The 24,270-nt window shown below is 40.9% G+C and overlaps 1 protein-coding gene and 1 pseudogene across 2 annotated transcripts in view; both read right to left on the reverse strand.

Moving 5' to 3' along the window:
• The window catches only part of TENT4B (terminal nucleotidyltransferase 4B), a 73,407-nt gene that overhangs the window by 5,895 nt on the left and 43,242 nt on the right, over positions 1-24,270 (reverse strand). The window contains exons 2-10 of one of the 2 annotated variants that reach the window (XM_017530158.1): positions 14,105-14,228; positions 11,192-11,238; positions 9,703-9,823; positions 8,242-8,349; positions 3,764-3,892; positions 2,819-3,032; positions 1,431-1,557; positions 1,219-1,322; positions 928-974 (exon numbers count right to left, since the gene is read on the reverse strand). In XM_017530158.1, the coding sequence (XP_017385647.1) occupies positions 928-974; positions 1,219-1,322; positions 1,431-1,557; positions 2,819-3,032; positions 3,764-3,892; positions 8,242-8,349; positions 9,703-9,823; positions 11,192-11,238; positions 14,105-14,228 (1,021 nt within the window). Of the gene's footprint in view, positions 1-927; positions 1,116-1,218; positions 1,323-1,430; positions 1,558-2,818; positions 3,033-3,763; positions 3,893-8,241; positions 8,350-9,702; positions 9,824-11,191; positions 11,239-14,104; positions 14,229-24,270 lie in introns of both variants that reach the window. The other variant, XM_017530156.2, reaches the window with a different exon arrangement.
• On the reverse strand, positions 23,486-24,179 carry LOC108305480 (annotated as a pseudogene).

The following is a 24,270-nucleotide window of genomic DNA, read 5'->3' on the forward strand; positions in this document are numbered from 1 at the left end:
TTTGGGTTGATGGTAATATTTGTATCTTATTAGGATTTTGGGTCATGCATATGTATGTATTTGATAAAATTTAGTGAATATATGGGCAAGTAACTTAGACCAAAAAGTAATAACATAGGGAAATTTTCAGAAAAAAGTTTAGTAAATGTACAATTAAGATTTCCTTATGTGTCAATTTCATATCAAAAGGAAAAAACAGACTGGCTGCGATAGCTCACGCCTGTAATCCCAGTACTTTGGGAGGCTGAGGCGGGTGGATCACTTGAGTTCAGGAGTTTGAGATCAGCCTGGCCAACAAGGTGAAACTCTGTCTCTACTAAAAATACAAAAAAATTAGCCAAGAATGGTGGCAGGCGCCTGTAATTCAAGCTACTCAGGAGGTCGAGGCAGGAGAACTGTTTGAACTCTGGAAGCAGAGATGGCAGTGAGCTGAGATCATGCCACTGCACTCCAGCCTGGGCAACCGAGCGAGACCCCCCCTCCCCATCTCAAAATAAATAAATAAATAAATAAATAAATAAATAAAAGGAAAAACAATTAATATTGGAGTCTGGCTACAAGGATGTACAAGCTACAGTATGCTAGGGGAACTGATGTCTGTAATCTACTTTGGAATGGATCAAAGAATAAGATGAATTAATGAACAGAGTGACAGACAGATGGTTAGGTATGAGATAAGCAAGTAAAAGGTTAATGGCAGAATCTAGTGGTGAGTACATGAATGCTCACTAAAATTTGTTTACTTTTGCTGTATGCTTGAAATTTTTCATAATAAAATGTTGAGAAAAAGTACAAGCATGAAAGTTATTAAAATATCCCAGTAACATGCCCGCAAAGGAAGTGGCCTTAGCCTTCTAGACAGAGTTAACCCCAGCAAGAGAACGTGCATGTGTCTGAGTTCAGAAGAGCCGAGCCTTTCATACTTACTACATCACTAGAGCTGGACTGTGTGGCAGAAGAGGACGACACTGGACCTGATGAAGAGTTTGAAGAGTGTTTACTAAGAGATTCCGAGGTTTTACTTCTACATTTTCCAAGGGCTTCATTTTCTTCAGATAGATTATTATTACATTTATCTAACTGCTGAGTATCTACTATCAAGGTAACACCATTTCCTGAAAGAGTGGCAAAAGATTGGAAAACGTTTCTTCCCATTAAACACACACAACACAGAAAAGCCTCTAATACTCGGTCAATCAATCAAGGAAAATATCTTACCATTGCATGAAGGCTCAGGTCTATTCTTCAAGCCCCACTGCTTTGATATCCAATCTCTATATGTGGCAACTTCATCTGTTACTCTAATTATCCTACCTAGTATGCTGCATATGTTTAAAAAGAAAGGGAGAGGGAGGGAGTAACATTAATTTGAAGTTAAGAAGCCACAACCAATTTTGACACAATGGGCTGGTTATAGGTGGAACTTTTACCTTTCTGTTTCATTGTTGGGATAGTACTTTGCTATTGGTGACACAGCATGACTCAAAACAACGTAGGCATAATCAAAGGCCTGCTTCACTTGCATGGCCCCATATGAACTCCTTCCAACATCATTACCTTTAAAAGAAATATACATAACATAGTAAGCTTGACTGTTGCTTAATATGTACTAAATGTTGACGACTCTCTTCCAGGAGAACAAGGGCCACAGCGATCCCACCAGAGTTGTGCCCGGAATCTGAGCTCTGGGCTGTACCCAAAATTCCACAGTCTCTGAATATGTGCATCATGGAGTCGGTATTTCATTATGGTGCATCAATTGCCAAAACGTATTCTGGCCCATCAAGAACTATCCCATTCCATACATAAACAATTATGCAAACAAAAGAAATAGCACCCTGTTCACTCCTAAGAGTGAAACCAAGCTACATTAAAAATATCTCTATATTTTTTGGGTTTATATTAGCTATATATATATTTCCCACTCTAAATTATGAGCCCCAAAAAAAACAAGAATCATCTTTCTGAAAAGTCTTCGTGTCCTTTGGCCAAAGGTTTTGAACAGGGAAGGCTCCCATGGAATGTTTCCTCAATGAATAAACACACAGAACTATTAATGCTGATAAGACAGTTCAATAAGCCAGAAAAGGGTTCCTAGGCAACTACTGTATCTCTTCATTCCCTTTCCTTACTCATTTTCAAAGTTTACACATTAAAGCAAATGACTAAAAGCACTTCCACTAAAGTCCAACAATGCAGAATCTAAATATTTTACGATTATATCAGAAAAAAAGATTGCTCAAAAAAATCAGGACACAAGCAAGCAAACAGAACTTCACAAAAGCTTGGAAGGAATTTACTTTCTGCTCACTTTCAAGCCCACACGAAGCTGGAAAAAGTACAAAAGGACATGCAAAATCAAAGAGGAAAGGAATAATTCAAAAAGAAAATACATTGTCTCCTTGCACCCTTCAGTTCATGAATTCAGAGATATATTACTATGCTTGCTGCCTCTGAGGACTTCAGAATCGACTCATTAAAGCCTCATTAATTGCTGATAATTGACTGTAATCAAGGCAATAAGAACCCAAGGAAAAGGAGAAGCAGCCACCAAACATGAACCCATCCAAATAAGTGAATAGCCTATTCTACTATACTTTTAGGGTTAATCAGATTCTAGCCCCAACCTATCTAGAAGTCTCCAAGGTGTTTTTCTATTGTCTGTGTCTATTTATTTTGGTGTGTTTGCTCATGAAATATCTTGATGAAAAAAGAATAACAAGTAGTTGTTCCTTCATTTTTCATCTAAAGAGAGTTTAATAAGGTGACTGATAGTGCCCTCTCTTTGAATGCCCACAAATTTACCTAATTTCAATACCTGGTTGTAAAGGATCTTCGATATAAAGCATTGATGGCCTGTAGCCATCTAGCATATTTTTCTGTACTTCATCTTTGGCCACATATGAACCACCATCCTTTATCCGGATGCCAGTCTTTAAATAATTGAAGTGTCGTCCATATAATTCAAAAAATTCTATTAAGAGAACACCATAGTTTGTATTGGGGATGCAAGCATCTTCCCTGGGATGTAACTAAAAGCAGAAAAGAAGAAATTATATTGGATTTTTGCTAAATTATCAAGGAGGGGGGAATAAATGATATTCTAACTTCTACAAGCAATAGTATTATAATTTTGGTTTGGCATAATAATCGATAATGGGATAATAGCAGGCTATCCTGCTGCTACACACAACACTAAAGCCCCATGATATGGGATTGGCGGGAGACTGTAAGGCTGAATTTTACGGCTGCACCAGGCTGCCGGCAAGGCTGGCTTGGCCCAACACATCAGCAAAGTCCTTCTGACTCATGAGTAGACTCAGGCAGTTGGCAACCCTGCGCCAAATAAACACACCCACTTAAAATACTAAGACTCTAATTCACATACCCAAATAGCAGGTCTCAATTCCAACTAATCTTACAAGATTACAAGATTAGCTGCTTAGAAGACATTCTTATTGTTGGCATTTATACTATTTATGCTTATGGAAACCAGGCCATACATTTTGCATGTTAAAATTTGCAGTGAAAAGTCTCAAAAATACTAGAATGTATGGGTTTAAAATCAAAAATAGTCTTTCATAGGAATTTAAAAATACTTATTTGCTAAATGATAAAAATGTACCCAGTTTAAAGGGAAAAGCTGTAGGTAATCAAGGAAAGTAATTACGAGTTGATTTAGATTTTTTCCAAAATGTTTCCCCAGCTGACTGATCACTTTTGCTTTTAGTGTGCACTACCATGGTATACCCATGAGACTTACCTGAAGGAAACTGACTGCCATTAAAAAGAGACTATAAGAACCAATTCCACCTGTAAATACTTCATTAAGGTCCCTCTGCAATAGGAATTGTTTCAATACTAAAACCAAGTATGGCAATACAGGATATTTCTGAAAAAGAAAATTGCATTTTCAATGAATTCCTGTGTCAGCTATCAGCAACAGATCTAAGCATTAAGGAGGGCATCAATTGGTCCTTACATTATAAAATTTGGTAGAGATATACAACATACTTAATTTCTTATTTAAGAGTAAACTAGTACAAAAAAGTAAGCTATAGATAATGAAATGGCTCTCCTCTTATATCTAAAATGTAAGACATATATACATAAATAATGACATCTAAGCACTTGCTACAGGGCCAGGCACAGTGGCTCACGCCTGGAATCCTAACGTTTTGGCAGGCCAAGGCAGGTAGATCACCTGAGGTCAGGAGTTTGAGACCAGCCTGGCCAACATGATGAAACCCTGTCTCTACTAAAAACACAAAAAGTAGCTGGGAGTGGTGGCGGGTGCCTGTAATCCCAGCTACTTGGGAGGCTGAGGCAGGACAATCACTTGAACCTGGGAGGCAGAGGTCACAGTGAGGCGAGATCATGCCACTGAACTCCAGCCTGGGTGACAGAACAAGACTCTATCTCAAAAGGAAAAAAAAAGGACTTGCTATAGGACAAAAACACTAACAGCATGTATCTGATGATGCTCATTTGTGACTATGGCCCTCTACTATTCATTTGTAAACATACAATAGAAAGAGTTCAAGGACAAAATCACCAACATCTTTTTTTTTTTTTTTGAGACAGAGTCTGGCTTTGTTACCCAGGCTGGAGTGTAGTGGCATGATCTTGGCTTTGCAACCTCCGCCTCCCTGGTTCAAGTGATTCTCCTGCCTCAGCCTCCTGAGCACCTGGGACTACAGGCGTGTACCACCGCACCCAGCTAATTTTTGTATTTTTAGTACAGATGGGGTTTCACCATATTGGTCAGGCTGGTCTTGAACTCCTGAACTTGTGATCTGCCCACTTCAGCTTTCCAAAGTGCTGGGATTACGGGCGTGAGCCACCGCGCCTGGCCTCCAACATCTTAAAGCACTAAATCAGTGAGATTTTCAAGAATCACTTTTCTTGGTGGTGTACCACTGCAGACTAGGGACCTTTTTGCCACAGTCCTGGAGCAAACAAGAATCCTGCCTACTGACTTGCACACAGCTAATGACCACACACAGACCACCCCTCCCTTCCACTTTTTACAGAGAATGAGGCAGGGCTACCCGAGAGAACACCTGAGCTGGCATGTGTGTACAGAATGAGTCTACCTTTTGCTGTGCACATATTCATTCATTCACTCCTCTTTGCAAGCAATGCCCTAGTCTGGGGCCACTGAGGGAAAAAAGGCAGGCACAACATCTTCAAAGAAATCTTAAAAGCTATTATTACTAGAAGTGGTAAAATCACTAGTGATTTTCACAAGCTTATACTTTTGCAAATTGTATCAAACTAAGCAAGCACAGAAAAGAACAAAAATACGGAGAAATAAGTGTTTTTAAACATTGTGGGCTTGGTGCGGTGGCTCACAACTGTAATCCTAGCACTTTGAGAGGCCGAGGGAGGCAGATCACTTGAAATCAAGAGGTCAAGACCAGCCTGGCCAACATGGTGAAACGCTATCTCTACTAAAAATACAAAATTAAGCTGGGTATGGTGGCACACATATGCAGTCCCAGCTATTCAGAAGGCTGAGGCACAAGAATTGTTTGAACTTGGGAGGTGGAGTGTACAATGAGCCAAGATCACGCCACTGCACTCCAGCCTGGGTGACAGAATAAGACTCTGTCTAAAGACAAACAAAAAACTACATTGTGGTTGAAGTCAGTCTAGATACAGTCCCTTTTCAAAGAACATTTGTGGGTCAGGTGTGGTGGCTCATGCCTGTAATCCCAACAGTATGGGATGCCAAGGAAGGAGTACTGCTTGAGCACAGGAGTTTAAGAACAGTCTTGGCAACATAGCAAGACCTCATCTCTACTTAAAAAAGAGTTAGCTGGGTGTGGTGGGCACTCCTGTGATTCCAGCAACTCAGGAGCCTATGGCAGGAAGATCACTTGAGCACACAAGAGGCTGAGGCTGCAGTGAGCCATGATCACTGCATCCAGCCTGGGTAACAGACGTAACACTTTCAAAAAGTGAAAGAAAGAAGAAGCAAGGGGAAGGGAGAAAAGAAAAGGAAAAGAAAAGAAACAAAGGAAGGAAGGAAGGGAGAAAGAGAGTAAAGGAAAAGGGAGAGACGGAGGAAGAGAGGGAGGGATAGAGGGAGGAAGAAGAAAAGGGGAGAGGGAGGGAGAGAGAATGAATATATGTAAGAATAAATAATTAGGGAAACATTCAACAGAATTTTATCTGGATATACCATTTTACCCGAAAATTTTGATTCTGGGAATCTTCCTACAAACATTTTGCTCGTGTAAAGCAAGATGCATGTATGGAAGTATATTTGTCAATCCCTTTTTCTAACAGCAAAAGAAAAACAGGAACAACACTAAAGAACTGCTAAATCAGGCTGTGACCTGCTAAATCAGGCAGTCACAGCCTTACAAAGGACTACTGCCTGTGTAACCAACAACAAGAATAAAGCAAGCCTGTATGTGCTAATATGGATGAAATCTCCAAAACATTAAGTTTTTACGAAGGTATAGGACAATGTGTATGTATAATGTGCTACTCCTTTTGCTTATAATAGTGAAGAACATAAAAAAGCAACATAAAAAAAAATTGACAATTAGAAATTCTATAAAAATGAGCTAAGTATCTATGGTGTAAGGGTAACTCACTTTACACTGTCCTTTTATAGTGGTGAATATTATCATGCATATGAATTTCAATTTTTTTTCAAATTAAAAAAAATTTTTTTAATTTACTTTTTTTTTTTTTGAGACAGAGTCTTACTTTATCGCCCAGGCTGGAGTGCAGTGGCACAATCTTGGCTCATTGCAACCTCTGCCGGACAGGTTCAAGCCATTCTCCTGTCTCAGCCTCCTGAGTAGCTGGGAATACAGGTGACTACCACCATGCCCAGCTAATTTTTGTATTTTTAGTAGAGACGGGGTTTCACCGTCTTGGCCAGGCTGGTCTTGAAATTCTGACCTCGTGATCCACCAGCCTCGGCCTCCCAAACTGCTGGGATTACAAGTGTGAGCCACCGTGCCCAGCCATGAATTTCAATTTTTAAAAGTTGTTTTCTCCAGAAAAAGAAAATACTAGACAGACAGACAGACAGACAGACAGACAGACACACACACACACACACACACACAGACACACACACTCTTCCAATAGAGTAGGATTATGGATAATATTTCTTTTACTTTTCTGCTTTTCTGTCTTCTGTACATTTATGCCAGATAATAATGTCTGCAACATCAAGTATTTAACACATTTTCTTTAAAAACAAAGAAAAAATAGAAATTTTAGAGCTGCTAGAGAAAAAAAAATTGTGAATATTCTAACAGAAGCCAAAGGAGTTAATGGTTTAGGTTAGAGGGGAGAAAGCTGACAATTATCTAATTATGTAAAATGTTCCACAGATCTTGGAAGAAAACAGAACAAAAATAAACTTAAATCATTTCAAAATAGAAGTCAGGAGGCCTGTAGGAACACCTTAAAGGTAATTTAGGAATTAAAATATAGAAAAGGCTCTTAAAATTCTTAACCTATTTCCTGTTTAGAAAAAAAAAAAAAGGGCAGCTCACTGCCAGCACAGTACTCTTGATGCACACGGAAAATGGGTTAAAGGAAAGGTTCTTAAGGTTCTCAATCTGAATTTGTGGAGATTTTTTAAAAAAAGATGGAATCAACTGTGTAGCAGGATTTCATCTCTTCTGCTCTCCAAAGGAGGATCTATAGCAGACAATTTCTTCAAAAGCTTTCTCAACTTTTAATTCTTACTTGAGGTCACATTGTAAGTTAATCACTGATTGTTACAAGCAGGTTCAAAGCAAAATCATTGCACACAAAAGTAAGGTGCAGGCCGAGCATGGTGCCTCATGCCTGTAATCCCAGTGCTATGGGAAGCAGAGGCAGGAGGATTACTTGAGGCCAGGAGTTAGAGACCAGCCCCTGGCCAACATAATGAGACCACAACACTACAAAAAAACACAAAAAATAGCCAGGTTTGGTGGCTCACACCTGTAGTCCCAGCTACTTGGGACACTAAGGTGAGATGATCACTTCAACCCAGGAGTCTGAGGCTGCAGTGGGCCATGATCCGGCCACTGCACTCCAGCCTAGGTGACAGAGTGAGACCCTAGCTCTATTTTTAAAAAAAAAAAAAAAAGAGAGAGAGAGCGAGCGAGCGAGTGAGATGTATTTTTCAACATGGATATAAAAATATCAGAACACCAAGACAGAATCTTAAAAATTACATTTCTAATAGTTTTGTTGTATAAATACTAGAAATTCTCTGACCTTGGTAAAATCTTTGATGAGGTCAGCTGCTCTCACACCATTCTGTACATTAAAGCTGATATCGACTTTCACTTCAGTAAAGGAATCTGTTAATTTAATAATAGGTACCTATAAAGAGAAGAAAGGTAAAATGTAAATGCTTTAACCAGATTAAATGATAAAAAGAGGGAATGTAAGCTTACTAGATATGAGGTCTCCATCATCTCAAGAGAGCATAGCAATATTGAGTATTCTAAACACGGCGCACCCCAGTAAACCTCGTCTGCTACAAATAACCATATGCTGCATATTTAGCATTGGGCCCTATACAATATATTTTGTAATTTCTATCAATTGAGAATTTTGTTTGGTGTCCAAACAATTTTTTTATTATTTTTATTGTTTATATTTAAGGTATACATGTTTCGATATACTTGATATACATACTGAAGTGATTACTACAGTCAAGTAAATTAATATGCCTGTCACCTCATATATTAGCTGACATATAGTTATAATGATAATTTAAAACCTTCCTCAATACTTTGGAGAACACTGAGTGTAAGATGAAGAACTTATGAATGACAGGTTCTGTGAATGTTTTGTATCATCAAACTGTTTCTAATAAGAAAATCGCTGGATTCTTCAGGGATACACAACAACCCATGTGCATTACTGGTCAGTTTTGCAAATAGCCCAAAAATCAAACTGACAAGGTAAGATATGAAAATTATTCTTAAAAACAGATAGGATTATTTACACAACATATTAGGGGTTCTTTTTTTAAAAATGTTCCAACTTGGGCAACACAGGGATACCCTATCTCTACAATAATTTTTTAAAAAAATAAGTAGGGCATGGTAGGGTGTGCCTGCAGCTACACATGAAGCTGAGGTGGGAGGATCACTTGAGTCCAGGAGTTCAAGACCAGCCAGGACAATATAGTGACACTGTGTGTCTCTTAAAAACAAAAAAAACGAAACTGAATAAAACAAACATCTATAAAAATCTGAGTATTGTGTATGATAAAATTGAGTATTTTGCTACTGTTAAAAAGAAATGCAGGCTGGGTGTGGTGGCTCATGCCTGTTAATCTCAACACTTTGGGAGGCTGAGGCAGGTGGATTGCTTGAGCCCAAAGAGTTTGAGACCAGTCTGGGCAACACAGTAAAACCCTGTCTCCATAAAAAATACAAAAAAATTAACTGGGCATGGCAGGTTCTGTCTGTAGTCCCACTCCTCGAGAGGATGAGGTAGAAGGATTACGTGAGCCCAGGAGGTACAGGTTGCAGTGAGCCGAGATTGTGTGGTTGCACTCCAGGCTGGACAACCAGAAAACTTTTTATGTGCAAACACCATGACACTAACAAAATGAAAGAATAATTCACTTGCAATCTAACTGTGCTCACCAAACTTTAATTTTAATTCAAGTTTCATAGATAAATAACTAAGGATTTTAATACAAAAGGCTGCAGAACTTACAGTCGCTTTGTCTAAAACTTTCACTGAATCCTCATCTGCGACTTTGTGTTTCCGGAGAGCTTCTTCCAGAGTCCAGAGGGGTAGGTTCTCCCACTTCCCAAACACCACTAGGTCAATGTCACTGAACACAGAATACATACACAAGAGGGTCTGAAGAAGCTGGAAACTTGTTTTAGCTGACATTCATGCTTATAGACTTCATTAGTACAATTAAAATTGATTTCCCATCCTGTCCAATGAAGACTAAATGTGTTGGTAATGATTTTGTGGAGAGGGGAAAGCAATTAATGTCTTTTTTCCATAAAGGATTCTGGTACTAAACATAATGACATTCCTATCTGGATGAGCTTAATTGTGACTCAGAAATATTATGAAGTGCTTTAAGCTGGATGCAGAGCAGGTATCCAGCAGGCTACCATTTGTGTTAACACACACATATGTCCTTTTATATGCACAGATATCTCTGAAAGGATATGTAAGAAATTGGTAAAATTGGTTGTTCCAAGGAGAAGCAGGGGGCAGAGGTGGGATTGAGACTTTTCACTATATGATTTTTGTGCCTTTTCCAAATGTGAACTATGTGAATGTACTACCTATTCATAAAATTTATGTGAATTTTTAAAGAAAAAGTGATTTTTCATGTTTTACTGAAGCTGAGAACCTAAACAAGAAATATGAACTTGAAGTTGAGTATTTTATGACTTTTGTAGGCCAAGGTCATCTATGGGAAGAATGGAAATTGCCAGGGTCTGTCCACTTCAACACACTTTAAATTGGGGTAAAAGTACACCAAATCAAGCTCAAATCAAAAAACATAATGCTGACTTTATTCTGGAGAGATTAAAATTTAAAATAATAGTAACCTTGATGGAATGTCCAAACAATTTCAATTGTTAGAGGCAAGTATTCACCTTTCAGAGAAACATTACCATTTCCCAAAAAAGAGCCTACAAGGCTGTGTGTCAAGAGGTCTTATCTGAGAAGACTGAAACTGAACAAGAATCCTTAAAAGACCAAGATCTTTCTCAGAGAAGAGATCTGTACCCTGAATTTCTGGATCAGGATGCTGGAACCATAACTAGTAGAATGAGTTCTTAATTTGAAAGCAAGAGTGAGTGTGAGAATCAGTGAGCGAGAGAGCAGGACCTGACACTGTAGAGGATATATAATCAGACACTTTATCATGATACTACATTAACATCTGTGTGCGTGGGTTAAGTTATGGGACTGAGCAATACTCTGCCAGGTAGTCAATTTCTAAAATTAGTAACTAATTGATTCCACTGCAACATGTTCCCTTTTCCATCTCTATGTACCATCTATATCTTGGTGATGTGAAGTGATATTCTACTTTAAGGTAAATCAAATTAAATGCTAGTAAATCCATTTTTGTTTTGTAAATTTGTTTTGTTCCTTACACATTTGCAATCAAAATGAATACACTCTAGGAAAAGGTACAGTCCTTTGAAAGCTTCATGAGTGTACTAACCTAGTAGGTAAATATAGGCCAGTTTTAAAACTTCCAAATATCTGGACCTGAAACAGAAAAAGAAGTTATTATATTGAGTTATCAGATAAAAAGTGACCAAGACATGGAGAAATGTCAGTTTTTGCTATCCTCTACTGGTATGTTTTGGTATGACAAGAGCATTTTTTTTTCCTAACCCCATGCTTCATGAAGTGTGGATTCTGTTTCACAAGCAGACATTCTGAATATAATTTAAACGTATCCGGTTCAAATATGAAACACATGGACCAAAATGCAGTTGTCCCTTAGTATCATCAGGAGATTGGTTTCAGTCCCACCATGCCAAAATCTGAAAATGCTCTAGTCCCCGCTATAAAATGGCATAGTATCTGCATATAACCTATGCAAATCCTCCTATATACATCATCTCTAGATCACTTATAATAAATACCTAGTACAACGTAAATGCTATAGAAACAGTTGTTATACTGTATTTTAAAAACAATTTATATTGCTTTTATTGTTGCATTGTTATTTTTACAAGTCTTTTATCCCCCGTGAATATTTTCAATCCACTGTTGGTTGAATACGGAGATGCAGAACCTGTGGATACAGAAAGTCAACCACAGGAAACTTTCAGAAGTAGTTCAGATCACTAACTTTCTCTCATTATCCAGAAACGAAATAAAAAATCCTTACTTCTTGTTCTCTAAGCAGGAGTCTTCCAATACTAAATTACTAAATTGGGGTCAGACTACTTCAACTATAGGGCAAGTGTGGGCCCTTAGGTCAATTCCATAGAGAACATCAGGCACCATCATTATAACATCATGCTGCGGCATAAAACTGGGATGCACTCTACCTCAACCCATGGAGAAGAGTAGAACTCAGGCAGGACTGTGTATGCAGGTAATCGTAATAAAAGGATAGGCTGGACACTGTGGCTCATGCCTGTAATCCCAGCACTTTGGGAGGCCAAGGCAGGTGGATCACCTGAGGTCAGGAGTTCAAGACCAGCCTGGCCGACATGGTGAAACCCCGCCTCTACTAAAAATACAAAAATTAGCCAGATGTGGTGACTGGTGCCTATAATCCCAGCTACTTAGAAGGCTGAGACATGAGAATCGCTTGAACCCAGGAGGCAGAGGGTGCAGTGAGCCGAGATCGTGCCACTACACTCCAGCCTGGGTGACAGAGTGAGACTCCATTTCGGAGGAAAGAAAAAAAAGGATAAACAGTGAAACCAGTTCAACCTTTGAGGCGAGATGAACCTGGGAGCCTAAACACAAGCTCATGTTCCTCATCTGAAGGTAGATGTATCATGGCTGCCTGGCAGAAGATAGATACATAGATTTGGAGAGAGAGAGAGAGAGAGAGAGAGAGAGAGAGAGAGAGAGCGTGCGCACGCGAGCGCGACAGACAGACAGATAGCGTCCACCTAAGAAAGATAAAGGTTAAGTTAGATCAGGGCTTCTCAACATTGCCATTTGGGGGCAGATAATTCTTTGCTGTAAGAGCCTGTACTGTTCATAGAATGGCTGGCAGCATCCATGGCCTCTCCCCACTAGGTGCTAGCAGTGTGTACCTAGTTAGGACAATAAAAAAATATCTCGGCTATTGCCAAATGCCCCTGAAAGCAAAATAACCACCAGCTGAAAACAACTGATTTGAATCACATAAGAGAAAGAATGCAATATTATGGTCACTGCTCATAAAATATTAGTATCCTCACCTTTTCCCTTTACTTACAGTGTCATATACATACTGTCATATAAATACAAGTGCCATATACATACAAGTTTTACATACAGTGAAACTTATTTGTTTTGCCAACTGGACAAAAACCTTCCCTGGCTTTCCTACCACCTCCCAGGAGAGTGAATAAAGACAAGCTATAGAACACAAAGTAATGGATTCTATTAATATTACTTTTTGTAATTCTTTGCATACACAAAATTGTAGAAGAGGCCCTCAAAGGTTCCTAAAAAGTGAAGGATTAACTTGGTACCGGTAACAGGCCAAGTGCGGTGACTCATGAACTATAATCCTAACACTTTGGGAGGCCAAAGTGGGCAGAATGCTTGAGCCCAGGAGTTTGAGACCAGACTGGCGATACAGGGAGACCCAGAGTCTACAAAAAATACAAAAATTAGCTAGGTGTGGTGGCATGTACCTGTTGTCCCAGCTACTCAGGATGCTGAGGTGGATCACTTGAGCTCAGGAAATCAGGGCTGCAGTGAGCCGTGATCGCACTACTGCACTCCAGCCTCAGCATCAGAGTGAGACCCCCATCTCGAAAACAAAAAAACAGAAGACTTACTACTAGTAACAAAAATAACAAATAAGCCAAGAAGAAATCCTGAGCAATCATTTTGTTCACTGACTGGAAGCTATCTAAAACACAATTAGCTGGTCTGAGAGGGATGAAAAAATGGCAATTTCAGGAGAGAAATAAGAAAAGAGTTATGCCTGCAGTAGCCAAAGGAAATGAACTTGTAGTAACAAAAGTTCTTACGTGACATTTCATTCAGCCATAAACAATTATATAATGTTTACCCTGGCAGGCTGGAACTAAGCAGTAATGAGGTTTTGATATAGCATATCCAATAACAGACTACTATAACAATGAGGTTTGATTCGTCTTTCTTCTCTTTACACTAATAATGCCTAAAGACAGCTTGCCTTTAGTAGTTAGTTGCTACTGGCACTACAAAAAAAAAAAGAAGTTATTAGTTATCCAAACCAATGAAAATAATTAGGAAGCTTCAAACTTTAAAGACTGCAGAAAATTGTTTGCTTTAAAATTCAATTAGACCACAACTCTATAGAGCACTTCTACTTGCAAGTGAGGACTGGCATGAGATACCAGCAGACAGGCTTCCATCCCATGGACAAGGACCACCCTACGCACCAGCTACCCAGGTAGGGACTCACGTCAGCGCTGGGCCAGAGCTCCTTAATTACACTCTCAATCCTGTTCACCACCTCCATCCGCATCTTCTCCTCCTCAGGTCTTGGAGACATGTATTCATAAAAATCACTGATTTCTTCATGCAGACTGAAGAAAAAAGCAGAAAAGTTAATATGAACAGGGTCACTCTAATGAGAAATCACTATCTTAAATAATCTTATATAATTAGGTCTTATAATTCAGCTGATGACTACCTTAATTTTAATGTTATAACTCAAGATAAGCTAAAATGGGAAGGTACAGAATTCAATCAAAAAAGCCAAAATAACTAAATTTAAGAAATTTCCCGTGCAAAACACTTGCTGGGGTACTGGTGATTAAAAAACAGAAAAAAAGCATACAGGCTGGCCTCTGCCTTTCCACTTCTGATCTAGTAGACACAAGAAGATACCGAACCCAGGTGACACAGGCAAGCTTCCTGACAGTGGGGACTGACCCTCTTACCTCTCGGGAATCCATTCCTCACAGTAGCAAACAGTACACCTTTCACAATGTTTGCTCAGTGAATTGAATTAAGTGTCAAATGAACAAATCAGCCAGTGAACAACAGCAAAGTCTTGAAAAGAATGGCTGGCAGACAAAGGCTCCATGGAGGAGCTGAAGACTTCCAGAGCCTTCGAGGTACAGGGCAACCAGCCAGCTACATGGGCTGTGGCAGGCAGAGTGGGAGAAGCATCTGAAGAGGAAGGCAGGCCCCAGTAGAAGGCAGGCTCTAAATGACCGGCTAAGAGGTTCAAGCTTTCCCCCAGTGGCAACAGAGCTATTTAAATGCTTCTGAGAGGGACTAGGGAGAGACTGACTTTAAAAATGCAGCATTTTAAAAGATTAAACTGACAACTGTGCAAACAATGCACCAGTGAAGAGACCAGGCTGGATGCAGGGAAAAGCCATGAATCACTGAGTATACAGAAGGACTGGATGACCTAGAGGATGGTGGCAGGAAAGGGGTGGGCTCCAGAAACAAAACACACACACGTACCCACACCTTGTGGCCAGGCACAGCACCTGACTAACATGGTGGTAGGGGCTAAAGATGCCTTCGAGGGCTGAAGCCTCAGGGACTGAGAGAATGCTACTGGTCTGAATGAAAGGACAAACTCATTGGGCTGAGCAATGACTTGAATGTGGTCAAGATGGGGAACAGAGAGAAAGCACATTGCTTTCTAAGTTGGTGAGGCTGTGAAGAGCTATGGCTGGGAAGGGAAAGTGAAGTGGTCAGCTCATCTTCCCTGGAGCACTGACCACCCATAAGCCTGAGCCACAGAGGTAAGCACAGGGTCTCTCCCAACTGGGACAGACCAGGAGGCTTGGAGCAACAGGTGCAAAGAGCCTCAGGGCAAGGAGGGGCAGGGAGTTTGGCCTGGGGCATAGCAGTGGGAAGGAAGGGCAGACACAGCTTCCCAGAGCCTTGAAGAAGGGGCATGCCTGCAACTGCATGGCACCTTCAGGGCCCAGAGTCAGAAGCTGGAAAAACTGGCAGACCAAAAATCATTTTAGAGAAGGGAAAAAAAAAGTTTCTACAGCCCAATCCCCAAAGGCTATAACTTTTGCTACAAGAAACCCTGGAAACTGAAAATTGGACTGATTAAGCAATCAATAGTTCCTCCCTCTTCTGGTTTTTTACTTTTAGCCTAAGAGTCAAAAAACTTGAGTTCTAGACTCAGCTTCTACCTGAGGGCAGCTGTGTTCCCTATGACAGGTGACTGGCACTCTCAGGCTTCAGTGTGTCATGTACAGCACACCAGCTGGTGAGCAGGAGCCTTGTTTCAGGCCTTTAGTTTCAAAACCTGGGCCTTTTGTGGAGGATGATTTACAACAGTGTTCAGCCTGCTTACTATGCAACATGTCCTAAAAAGTGAATCTTAAACTCCAGAAAGGTCTGTAGGTTCATCCAGAAGATATCCCAGTGGGGCCATTTTCCTTGCTATATCCCTGGGTACCTTGGGACCTTAAACTTCTGTTTCGAAGTTTTGTTTTGTTCTGACTTTCCCAGGTTTGATTTTGTTCTCTAAGGTTATCTATCCCCTTCTGCTTCTTGAAGACAACAGCTGAACAGGAATAGCTGTTAGGGAGCTTAGGGCTTGCTGTGCTCTTCTGCACAGGTTGGCTGGCAAAGATGAGGGCCATGAATAAACAACAGAACAAATGGACTGCTTCTTATCTCACTGCATAGTCTGCTGTGAGTAATCATAGTTTATTTGTAGTTCTAAAACAGATCAATAGAAAAACTGTATTTTAACCAACAGGGGGGAAAAAACCTCCTAAATGTAACTGCATCTACTCTCAAGGCCCCCTTGTGCATTTTCTAATTCAAATAAAGGCAAAAAATATTTAGCACAACTGCCAGTCAATCTGAAGTCATAAGAAACTGATTAAGAATTCATTCTCTCTGGCAGAAGACTTTCCTATACAATGGGGAAAAAAAAAAAAGAATTCATTCTCTGGCCGGGCACAGTGGCTCACGCCTGTAATCCCAGCACTTTGGGAGGCTGAGGCAGGCAGATCACCTGAGGCCAGGAGTTTGAGACCAGCCTGGCCAACATGGTGAAACCCCATCTCTACTAAAATACAAAAATTAGCTGGGCATGGTGGAGCATGCAGCACAAAAATCACTTGAACGTGGGAGGTGGAGGCTGCAGTGAGCTGAGATCATGCCACTGTACTCCAGCCTGGGCAACGGAGTCAGACACCATCTCAAAAAAAAAAGAGGATTCATTCTCTAAACATTACCAAGTGCCTACGTTCAAGGCACTAGGAAGAAACTGACTCGTCAAACATGATCCTTGCCCTGGGTCACTTGCATCTAACAATGAAAAGGAAGACTTACTTAAAGTACTTTTGTACTGTGCACAATGCATATATTCTGTACTATTCCACTGCAGACAGCTTCCAGATGAATGATTCAGAGCTTTCCAATGATCACAGCTGCCCAAGATGGACTGGGTTGCCTTGTAGGCTAAGGTCACTACCAGCATACAGAAACTAGATGACCATGAGGCAAACAAAGGTCCAATAAAAGGGATTTCTGAACTTGGTAAAAATTGGAGAAGATTCTAAAATTCGCTTTCAGTGTTGTGATTCTAGGGTTCTAACTAGCACAATAATTTCGGGGGAAATTGTTACAGACTTAGAAGACAAGCTCTGACAACTACTCTTAACAATCAATAGCCCATGGCACCCTCCTACTTAAGGAAAAATGGTTCCACGGGTTACTGTATTTTGACTGATGTATATTTGCCACACTAGAAGGGGGGAAAGAGGAATACAGAAAAAGAGGAAGGCTATTATTAAAGCAAAACAGCCCATGCAAAGTCGGAAGAGGAAACCCAATCTCAGTTTCTCATCCACACCAGGCACAAGCATCACTATCTCACCTATATGTAACTAGCTATGTGTGAAATACTCAGAGATCAACCAGATAAAGTACCTTGGAACACTGAGCAAATAAACCTCAAGGACAGATTTTAAAATAATTCTGACGGTCTCTATCCCCAGGACTGAGTAATTTTACTGCCACAGTGCCTTGCATATCCAGGTACTTAAAATACCCTGACAGACTGGAAATCCATTTGTTGAGTGTGCACTGTAAGTCTGGCTCTCATTTGAGTGCCACAGTGGACACCTGAGGAATTTTGTAGGTTTGCATTCACATGCTAATATAATTTTATGCCTCTGAAAGCATCCAAGTACACAGAGAAAACTTCAGTTTCTCCGGTGTTTGGATCAAAATTTAATATGATTTATAAATAGGTACTGCTGAACAACACACACCTAGTGTTACAGTTTCTCATATGAAATTATAAAACACATTACACTGAATAATGACAAAATTACAGAATATAACTCTTCTGTGATCTGAACTCATATGTACCCAAACTACAGTGCCCTGTGAAGAATATCAGTGTTTTTATGTTAAAAGGAAAAGTGGCCCAGCCACAGCGGCTCATCCATGTAACCCTAGCACTTTGGGAGGCTGAAGTGGGTGGATTGCTTGAGTCCAGGAGTTCTAGACCAGCCTGGATGACATGGTGAAACTCCATCTCTACAAAAATACAAAAAATAAGCTGGCTGCAGTGGCTCACGCCTATAATCCCAGCACTTTGGGAGGCCGAGGCGGGCAGACCACGACCAGGTCAGGAGTTTGAGACCAGCCTGACCAACATGGTGAAACCCTGTCTCTACTAAGAATACAAAAATTAGCCGAGCATGGTGGCGCGCACCTGTATCCACTCAGGGGGCTAAGGCAGGAGAATCACTTGAACCTGGGAGGTGGAAGTTGCAGTGAGCCGAGATCATGCCACTGAACTCCAGACTGGGCAACAGAGCAAGACTCTGACCCAAAGACAGCCCCTCTGCTTAGCACCATCCTGTGTGGCTCATCCACACTTCTGTTCAGGGGTGACACTGCTTCCCCAAGAGGTATCTGCCCAGAAACAGCATGTCTGAACCCACCTCCACATCAAGGTCCACTTTTTCCAGTTCTATAACTGAAATCAGACCCCTTCAATTACCAACTTCATCCTTACGTGAAGGAACTGACAGAGTTCTATTCAGTAACTGTCAATAACAGGACATCCCTCCACCAAAAAAACTGTCAACAACAGGACATCCCCTCACCAAAAAAAAAAAAAAAAACAAAAACTTAAGGTCCATGATATCCAATTTTGAAACGGATATATTAAAAAGGCACTCATATACATGTGGGTAAGTATAAATTACTACAATCTCTCCAGAGGTTGTTCTACTAATAAATGATACCATTTACACAAATAATTTTAAAAATTTCCCTTCTTTTAATCCTCCAGAAATATTTTCATGAGGGAACAAGGATATCTGCATAAGGATGCTCGCCACAGGATTACTTAGAATACTAAAAAATTTAAAAACGATATCAATGTCCATCAACAGGATTTAATTAAATAATCATAGAAGCACCCACTGACTTTCTCTTTATAGCCAATAACATTTTTAAAAGAATGAAGTAAAGCTATATAAGCTGATAAGGATGTCAGATATGTTAAGTTTGAAAGAAAATGCGCAAAAAATGTGTTCGGCAGAACCCCTTTTGTATGCATTAGAAAGACATGTGCAGGGGCAGGCATGGTGGCTCACGCCTGTAATCCCAGCACTTTGGGAGGCTGAGACGGGTGGATCACTTGTGGTCAGGAGTTTGAGGCCAGCCTGGCCAATATGGTGAAACCCGTCCCTACTGAAAATAGAAAAATTAGCTGGGCATGGTGGTGGGTGCCTATAATCCCAGCTATTCAGGAGGCTGAGGCATGAAAATCACTTGAACCCAGGAGGCAGAGGTTGCAGCAAGCCGAGATCACACCACTGCACTCCAGCCTGAGCAATAGAACAAGACTCCATCTCAAAAAAAAAAAAAAAGGACATATAAACACACACACAGAAGAGACACAAAATATGTTCCTATTTGCACTGCAAGTTTTCTGGAAGGAGGACTGTTAAAGAGATTACCTTAGGGACAGGGACTATTGCCCAGTGGAGGGTACAGGCAGGAGAGTTAGGAAGACTTTAACTTTTTATTTTGTACCTTCCTTCCTGTATTACTATAATTTTTTTAAAAAACATCAGCATGTATTTGTCTGCTTTTCAAACACCAATTATTGTCTTCTTGATGAGATTATAGGCCAGATTTGTTGTCACCTTTGTATTTTCCCATGTGAAAAATACAGTTCGGAGTTACGTGTTCCATTCACTAACTGGCCCTCTGCCCAACTCACATAGAACAGAGTCTATATACGATAGATACTGTTAACAGTGATTACATCTGAAGAAGGACTAGGGGGGTTATTTTAAGAAAAATGCATACATGTTAATGAACAATGTAGATTTTAAAACAAGAACTTCATAACAAAAAAATTCATTACAGAAAACTAACACAAAGCAGAAGCACTTAAATTACTCTAGTAATCTAACCTTACAGACATACTTAGAAAGAGGGTGATGTGGGCTGGCTATGGAAGGAGCTCAGTGGCTAGCCTTCGGGCAATATTGACACCTGGGAACACAGAAGACCCCCAAACCTAGGAATGTAGTGACAGCAAACACCAGTACATTTGGCAAAGTTTCTGCATGCCCAGCACAGTGTGTGTGCTGAGTTTCTGCTAGTGTCTGGCCCACCCTGAGATTTATATACTCAAACATGTTGCAAGGCAAATTTCTGGAAGAATACACAAAAACTGCTAAGCAGGACTTTCCTTTGGGGTGGAACAGAGGTCTGAATTTGCAGATTTTGTACTGTTTGATTTTTTTCAAACCTGCCTCGGCACCAAGAGAAGTGAGTGACTCAAGGCCCTGAGGTGACGGCAGTGCAATGACTGACATTTTCAGGAAACTGCAGATGGATCTTTACCAAGAAACTCATGCACACATCCAGCCTCCTGTACTTGCAGCTCCCAGCTAGACATCTCTACCAAGATGTCGCCTCAAACTAAACAAGTCCAAAATACAACTGCTTGTCATTCTCTTAAACCTATCCCTACTCCTTGCGTTTTCCTCCCTGAGTTACTGTTTCCTTGAATGGAAACTTTGGTCTTCATTGGTTTACCTTTCTCCATCTACGGAGCCAAGAGGTTTCCATATCCTTCTACCCTAAACCAAAACCCAAAACACTGCCAAATCAGACCCTGTCCCTCCACCTTCCCTGACAGTGTTTTGAGTTCAAGTCCTTTTTTCTCTCACAGAATACTGTGGCAGCCTCCAAACTGGTCACCCTGCCATGAGCTTCTCCCTAGGGTATCGCTGCATGATTACTGAGGTCCCCTTCGTTAGCCTACCTGTGTCACTTCCACACTCCTTATGGTAACATGGCCCACCTTTCTAGTCTCACTTCTGAAAGCTTCTGAGCCCTCTTCTAAGATAGTCCCACAGAACTGGACTGGGGCATGCCTTGCCTCTTCAAGAATCACCCTCTCACTCAGCTTTGGAGAGTTCAATATCAGCTTCTCTGTAAAATCCCCAGAGGCAGAATGACTTCAGAGCCTCCCAAGAGCTCCTAGAGGATGGCAGGCCAGGCCTACCTGTGGCAGAGCAGTCAGGCCTACAGGCCTCCCCACTCAGACTCAACTCTGCCTGCTTCGTTTGGCTCCGTGTGCCCAGATACACAGGACTCAGCACAGAGAAGCGCCTCCTTAGGGAGGGCCTTCTGTTCACAGGAGGACATCTACCAACCCCAATGTCCACATAGTCTCAAAAGGGACATGATGTTCCTTAAAATGAGCTCTGAACCAAGATCCAACAAAATGGATGCTCACACAGTGTGGCTGAGAACTGACAAAACCACAAAGGAGGACAATTTGACCCAAGAACTATAGATGTCCACTATCCCTAAAGAAGGCAATTCCACCTCTCAAAATATAGCCAAAGGAAGTAAGTCTGCATGGGCACAGAGATAAGGTGATAAAATATTCACAATCAACATGTAATTTTCTTTAAAAAGCCAAGGTTTACAAATGGAATGCCTAATGCTTTACATTTTAAAGTCTGTACAATGTGCCTACCTTCTACAGTACTGATAACAATACAAGGTCACTTGAAAAAAAGCCATGCCTAATTAGGAAGATCTCCAGTTCCAAAGCAGAAAGTCAAAAAGCCCCCTCTCTCCTGTATTTGTGGACAAGAAAATTCATTCCCCTAAATAATCTGTACTATCTCCCAAGATTTAAAAAAAACAAGGGAGAGAGAAAATACAGATGATATACAGATTTTTCTTTCTTTTTTTTTTTTAAAGATGGGGTTTCACCATGATGGCCAGGCTGGTTTTGAACTCCTGACCTCAGGTGATCCACCCACCTCGGCCTCCCAAAGTGTTAGGATTACAGGCGTGAGCCACCGTGCCCGGGGATATACAGATTTAAATACAGAAATACAGATTTAAAAGGAAAAAGAAAGAGCCCATATATCTTACTTCTATGAACACTGCAGGCATTTTCAGCAGTGAATCACGGCTAAGGAATGCCATATTTGCTCTGGTAACCCTTCCTCGGTTAGGACATGAGAGTAAAAGTGCAGGGAATGGATACTCATCTATGTGTCCTAAATTACAGTTTTCATTTTTTAATTCTTTTAAGAGGTACTCGTGCCTGCTTTCCTAGAAATTAGAGCATTCCTTTTAAATACCATCGCCAGTTGCACTCAATTTCTGCACTATAATTTTTTAGGCCAATGTTTCAGAAGGATGGTTTTTCAGTTGATTTTCTCTTCCCACTTTGCTGCTATGAACAGAGATAATAAAAACCACCTGACTCTCCTCAGGCCTCTTTCTTTTGCCACCCAACCTTACCACTACTTTCAATTGATTATAAGGAGAGAACAAGAAAAGAAATCATTATCCACCAGTTGCTTTACCTAATTCAGGTCAAAAATTCTTTCCCCTTCCAATAAAATTTCTCAACTACCCAAACTCCTCTTGAGTAGATCTAACCAAATTTGGGTAAAGTCAGGAAGCCTAAAGAGAATGGCTGATGAATACGTATTCTCTAAGATCAAATATGTCGAAACTAAAGCTTGATTAATAAATGAATTCCCCAAATGGGAAACCTTGAAATATCTGAGTGAAGAAAAAAACAAAACACAAATAAGGCAATCTTTCCAAATGTCAATAAGAAGTTTGTTATATTCTTATAATAATGAAATATGGGTGTGTTTAACCTACATAATCCCAATACCAAAACTTCATTCATGGATTTATTTGTTGTTTCCTTTTAGTGGAAGGGCTGCTGGTATTTAAGAACAGATACTGCTCTGTAAAAACACAACCATTTGTAACATCTTTCTCTATGTTACAGTGCAGGTAAAAGAAGCACAGAATCAGCAAAGGGGCACCTTACATTCAAGGACCCCTACATATGAAAATCCCAGGGCACGGTGGCTCACACCTGTAATCCTAGCACTTTGGGAGGCCAAGGTGGGTGGATCACCTGAGGTCAGGAGTTCAAGACCAGCCTGGCCATCATGGTGAAACCCCACCTTTAAAAAAAAAAAAAAGAAAAGAAAATCCCAGTATCCGAAACACACTAGCAGTGACTACTTGCTCAATAAATAATTTATATTAAATAGGACAAGCTCCCAACGCATATTTAAAATGTTTTAACTATTAGTAGTGACTACCTGGATAATGAAACTGGAAACAAAACTAATTTGGAGAAAAGATATCACAACTTTCTTTTTCTTTTTTTTGGTACCAAATTTCTTTATTTGAAGGAATGGTACAAAGAACTTAAGTGGCTGCTTTGGTACAACTTATAGAAAAGGTAAAGGAAACCCCAATATGCATGCACTGCCTTGGTGACCAGGGAAGTCACCCGGTGGCTATGGGGAAATTAGCTTTCATTATCACTGTCTCCCAGGGTGTGCTTGTCAAAGAGATATTCTGCCAAGCCAGACTGGGGTGCTCCCATCTTGCACAAGTTGGTCACATGGTCACCCAATTCTTTGATGGATTTCACCTGCTCATTCAGATAATGTGTCTCAAAGAAGTCACACAAATGGGGGTCATTTTTGTCAGTGGCCAGTTTGTGCAGTTTCAGTAGTGACTGATTCACATTTTTTTCCAAAGGTAATGCACACTCCAACGCCTTCGGCCCGCTCTTCCAGTCATCATGGTCTGGTTTCTTGATGTCCTGAAGGAAGATGCGGCCACCTCCTTGGTTCTACAGCTTCATCCGTTTCTCGGCATGTTCCCTCTCCTCATGGGATTGGTGAAGAAAGTACTTGGCAAAGTTCTTCAAAGGCACATCACCGCGGTCAAAGTAGTAAGACATGGACAGGTAAACACAGGAGGTGTAGAGCTCCAGGTTGATCTGGCGGTTGATGGCGGCCTCTGAATCCTGGTGGTAGTTCTGGCGCACGTGTGAAGGTGATGCGGTCATCATGGCGGCTGCTAAGGAGAGGCAGCGGTGGCGGTGGCTGCGCGGCACTGGAGAGGCGGCGGGGGCCTTGGGGCGGTCCGAGGACGCGGTGTGGAGGTGACGGAGGGCTGGCTGTGCACGGCCAGCCGGGGTCGGGGACAAGCGCCGGGTTCTGTCCAAGCACTGTTGAAGCAGGAAACCGCAACGACTCTCGGCGAAGAACGTCTCAGAACTTTCTTTTTCTACACTGTTGAAAT

Source organism: Cebus imitator, unplaced genomic scaffold (assembly GCF_001604975.1).
Source record: "Cebus imitator isolate Cc_AM_T3 unplaced genomic scaffold, Cebus_imitator-1.0 Scaffold63, whole genome shotgun sequence".
Lineage (NCBI taxonomy): Eukaryota > Metazoa > Chordata > Mammalia > Primates > Cebidae > Cebus > Cebus imitator.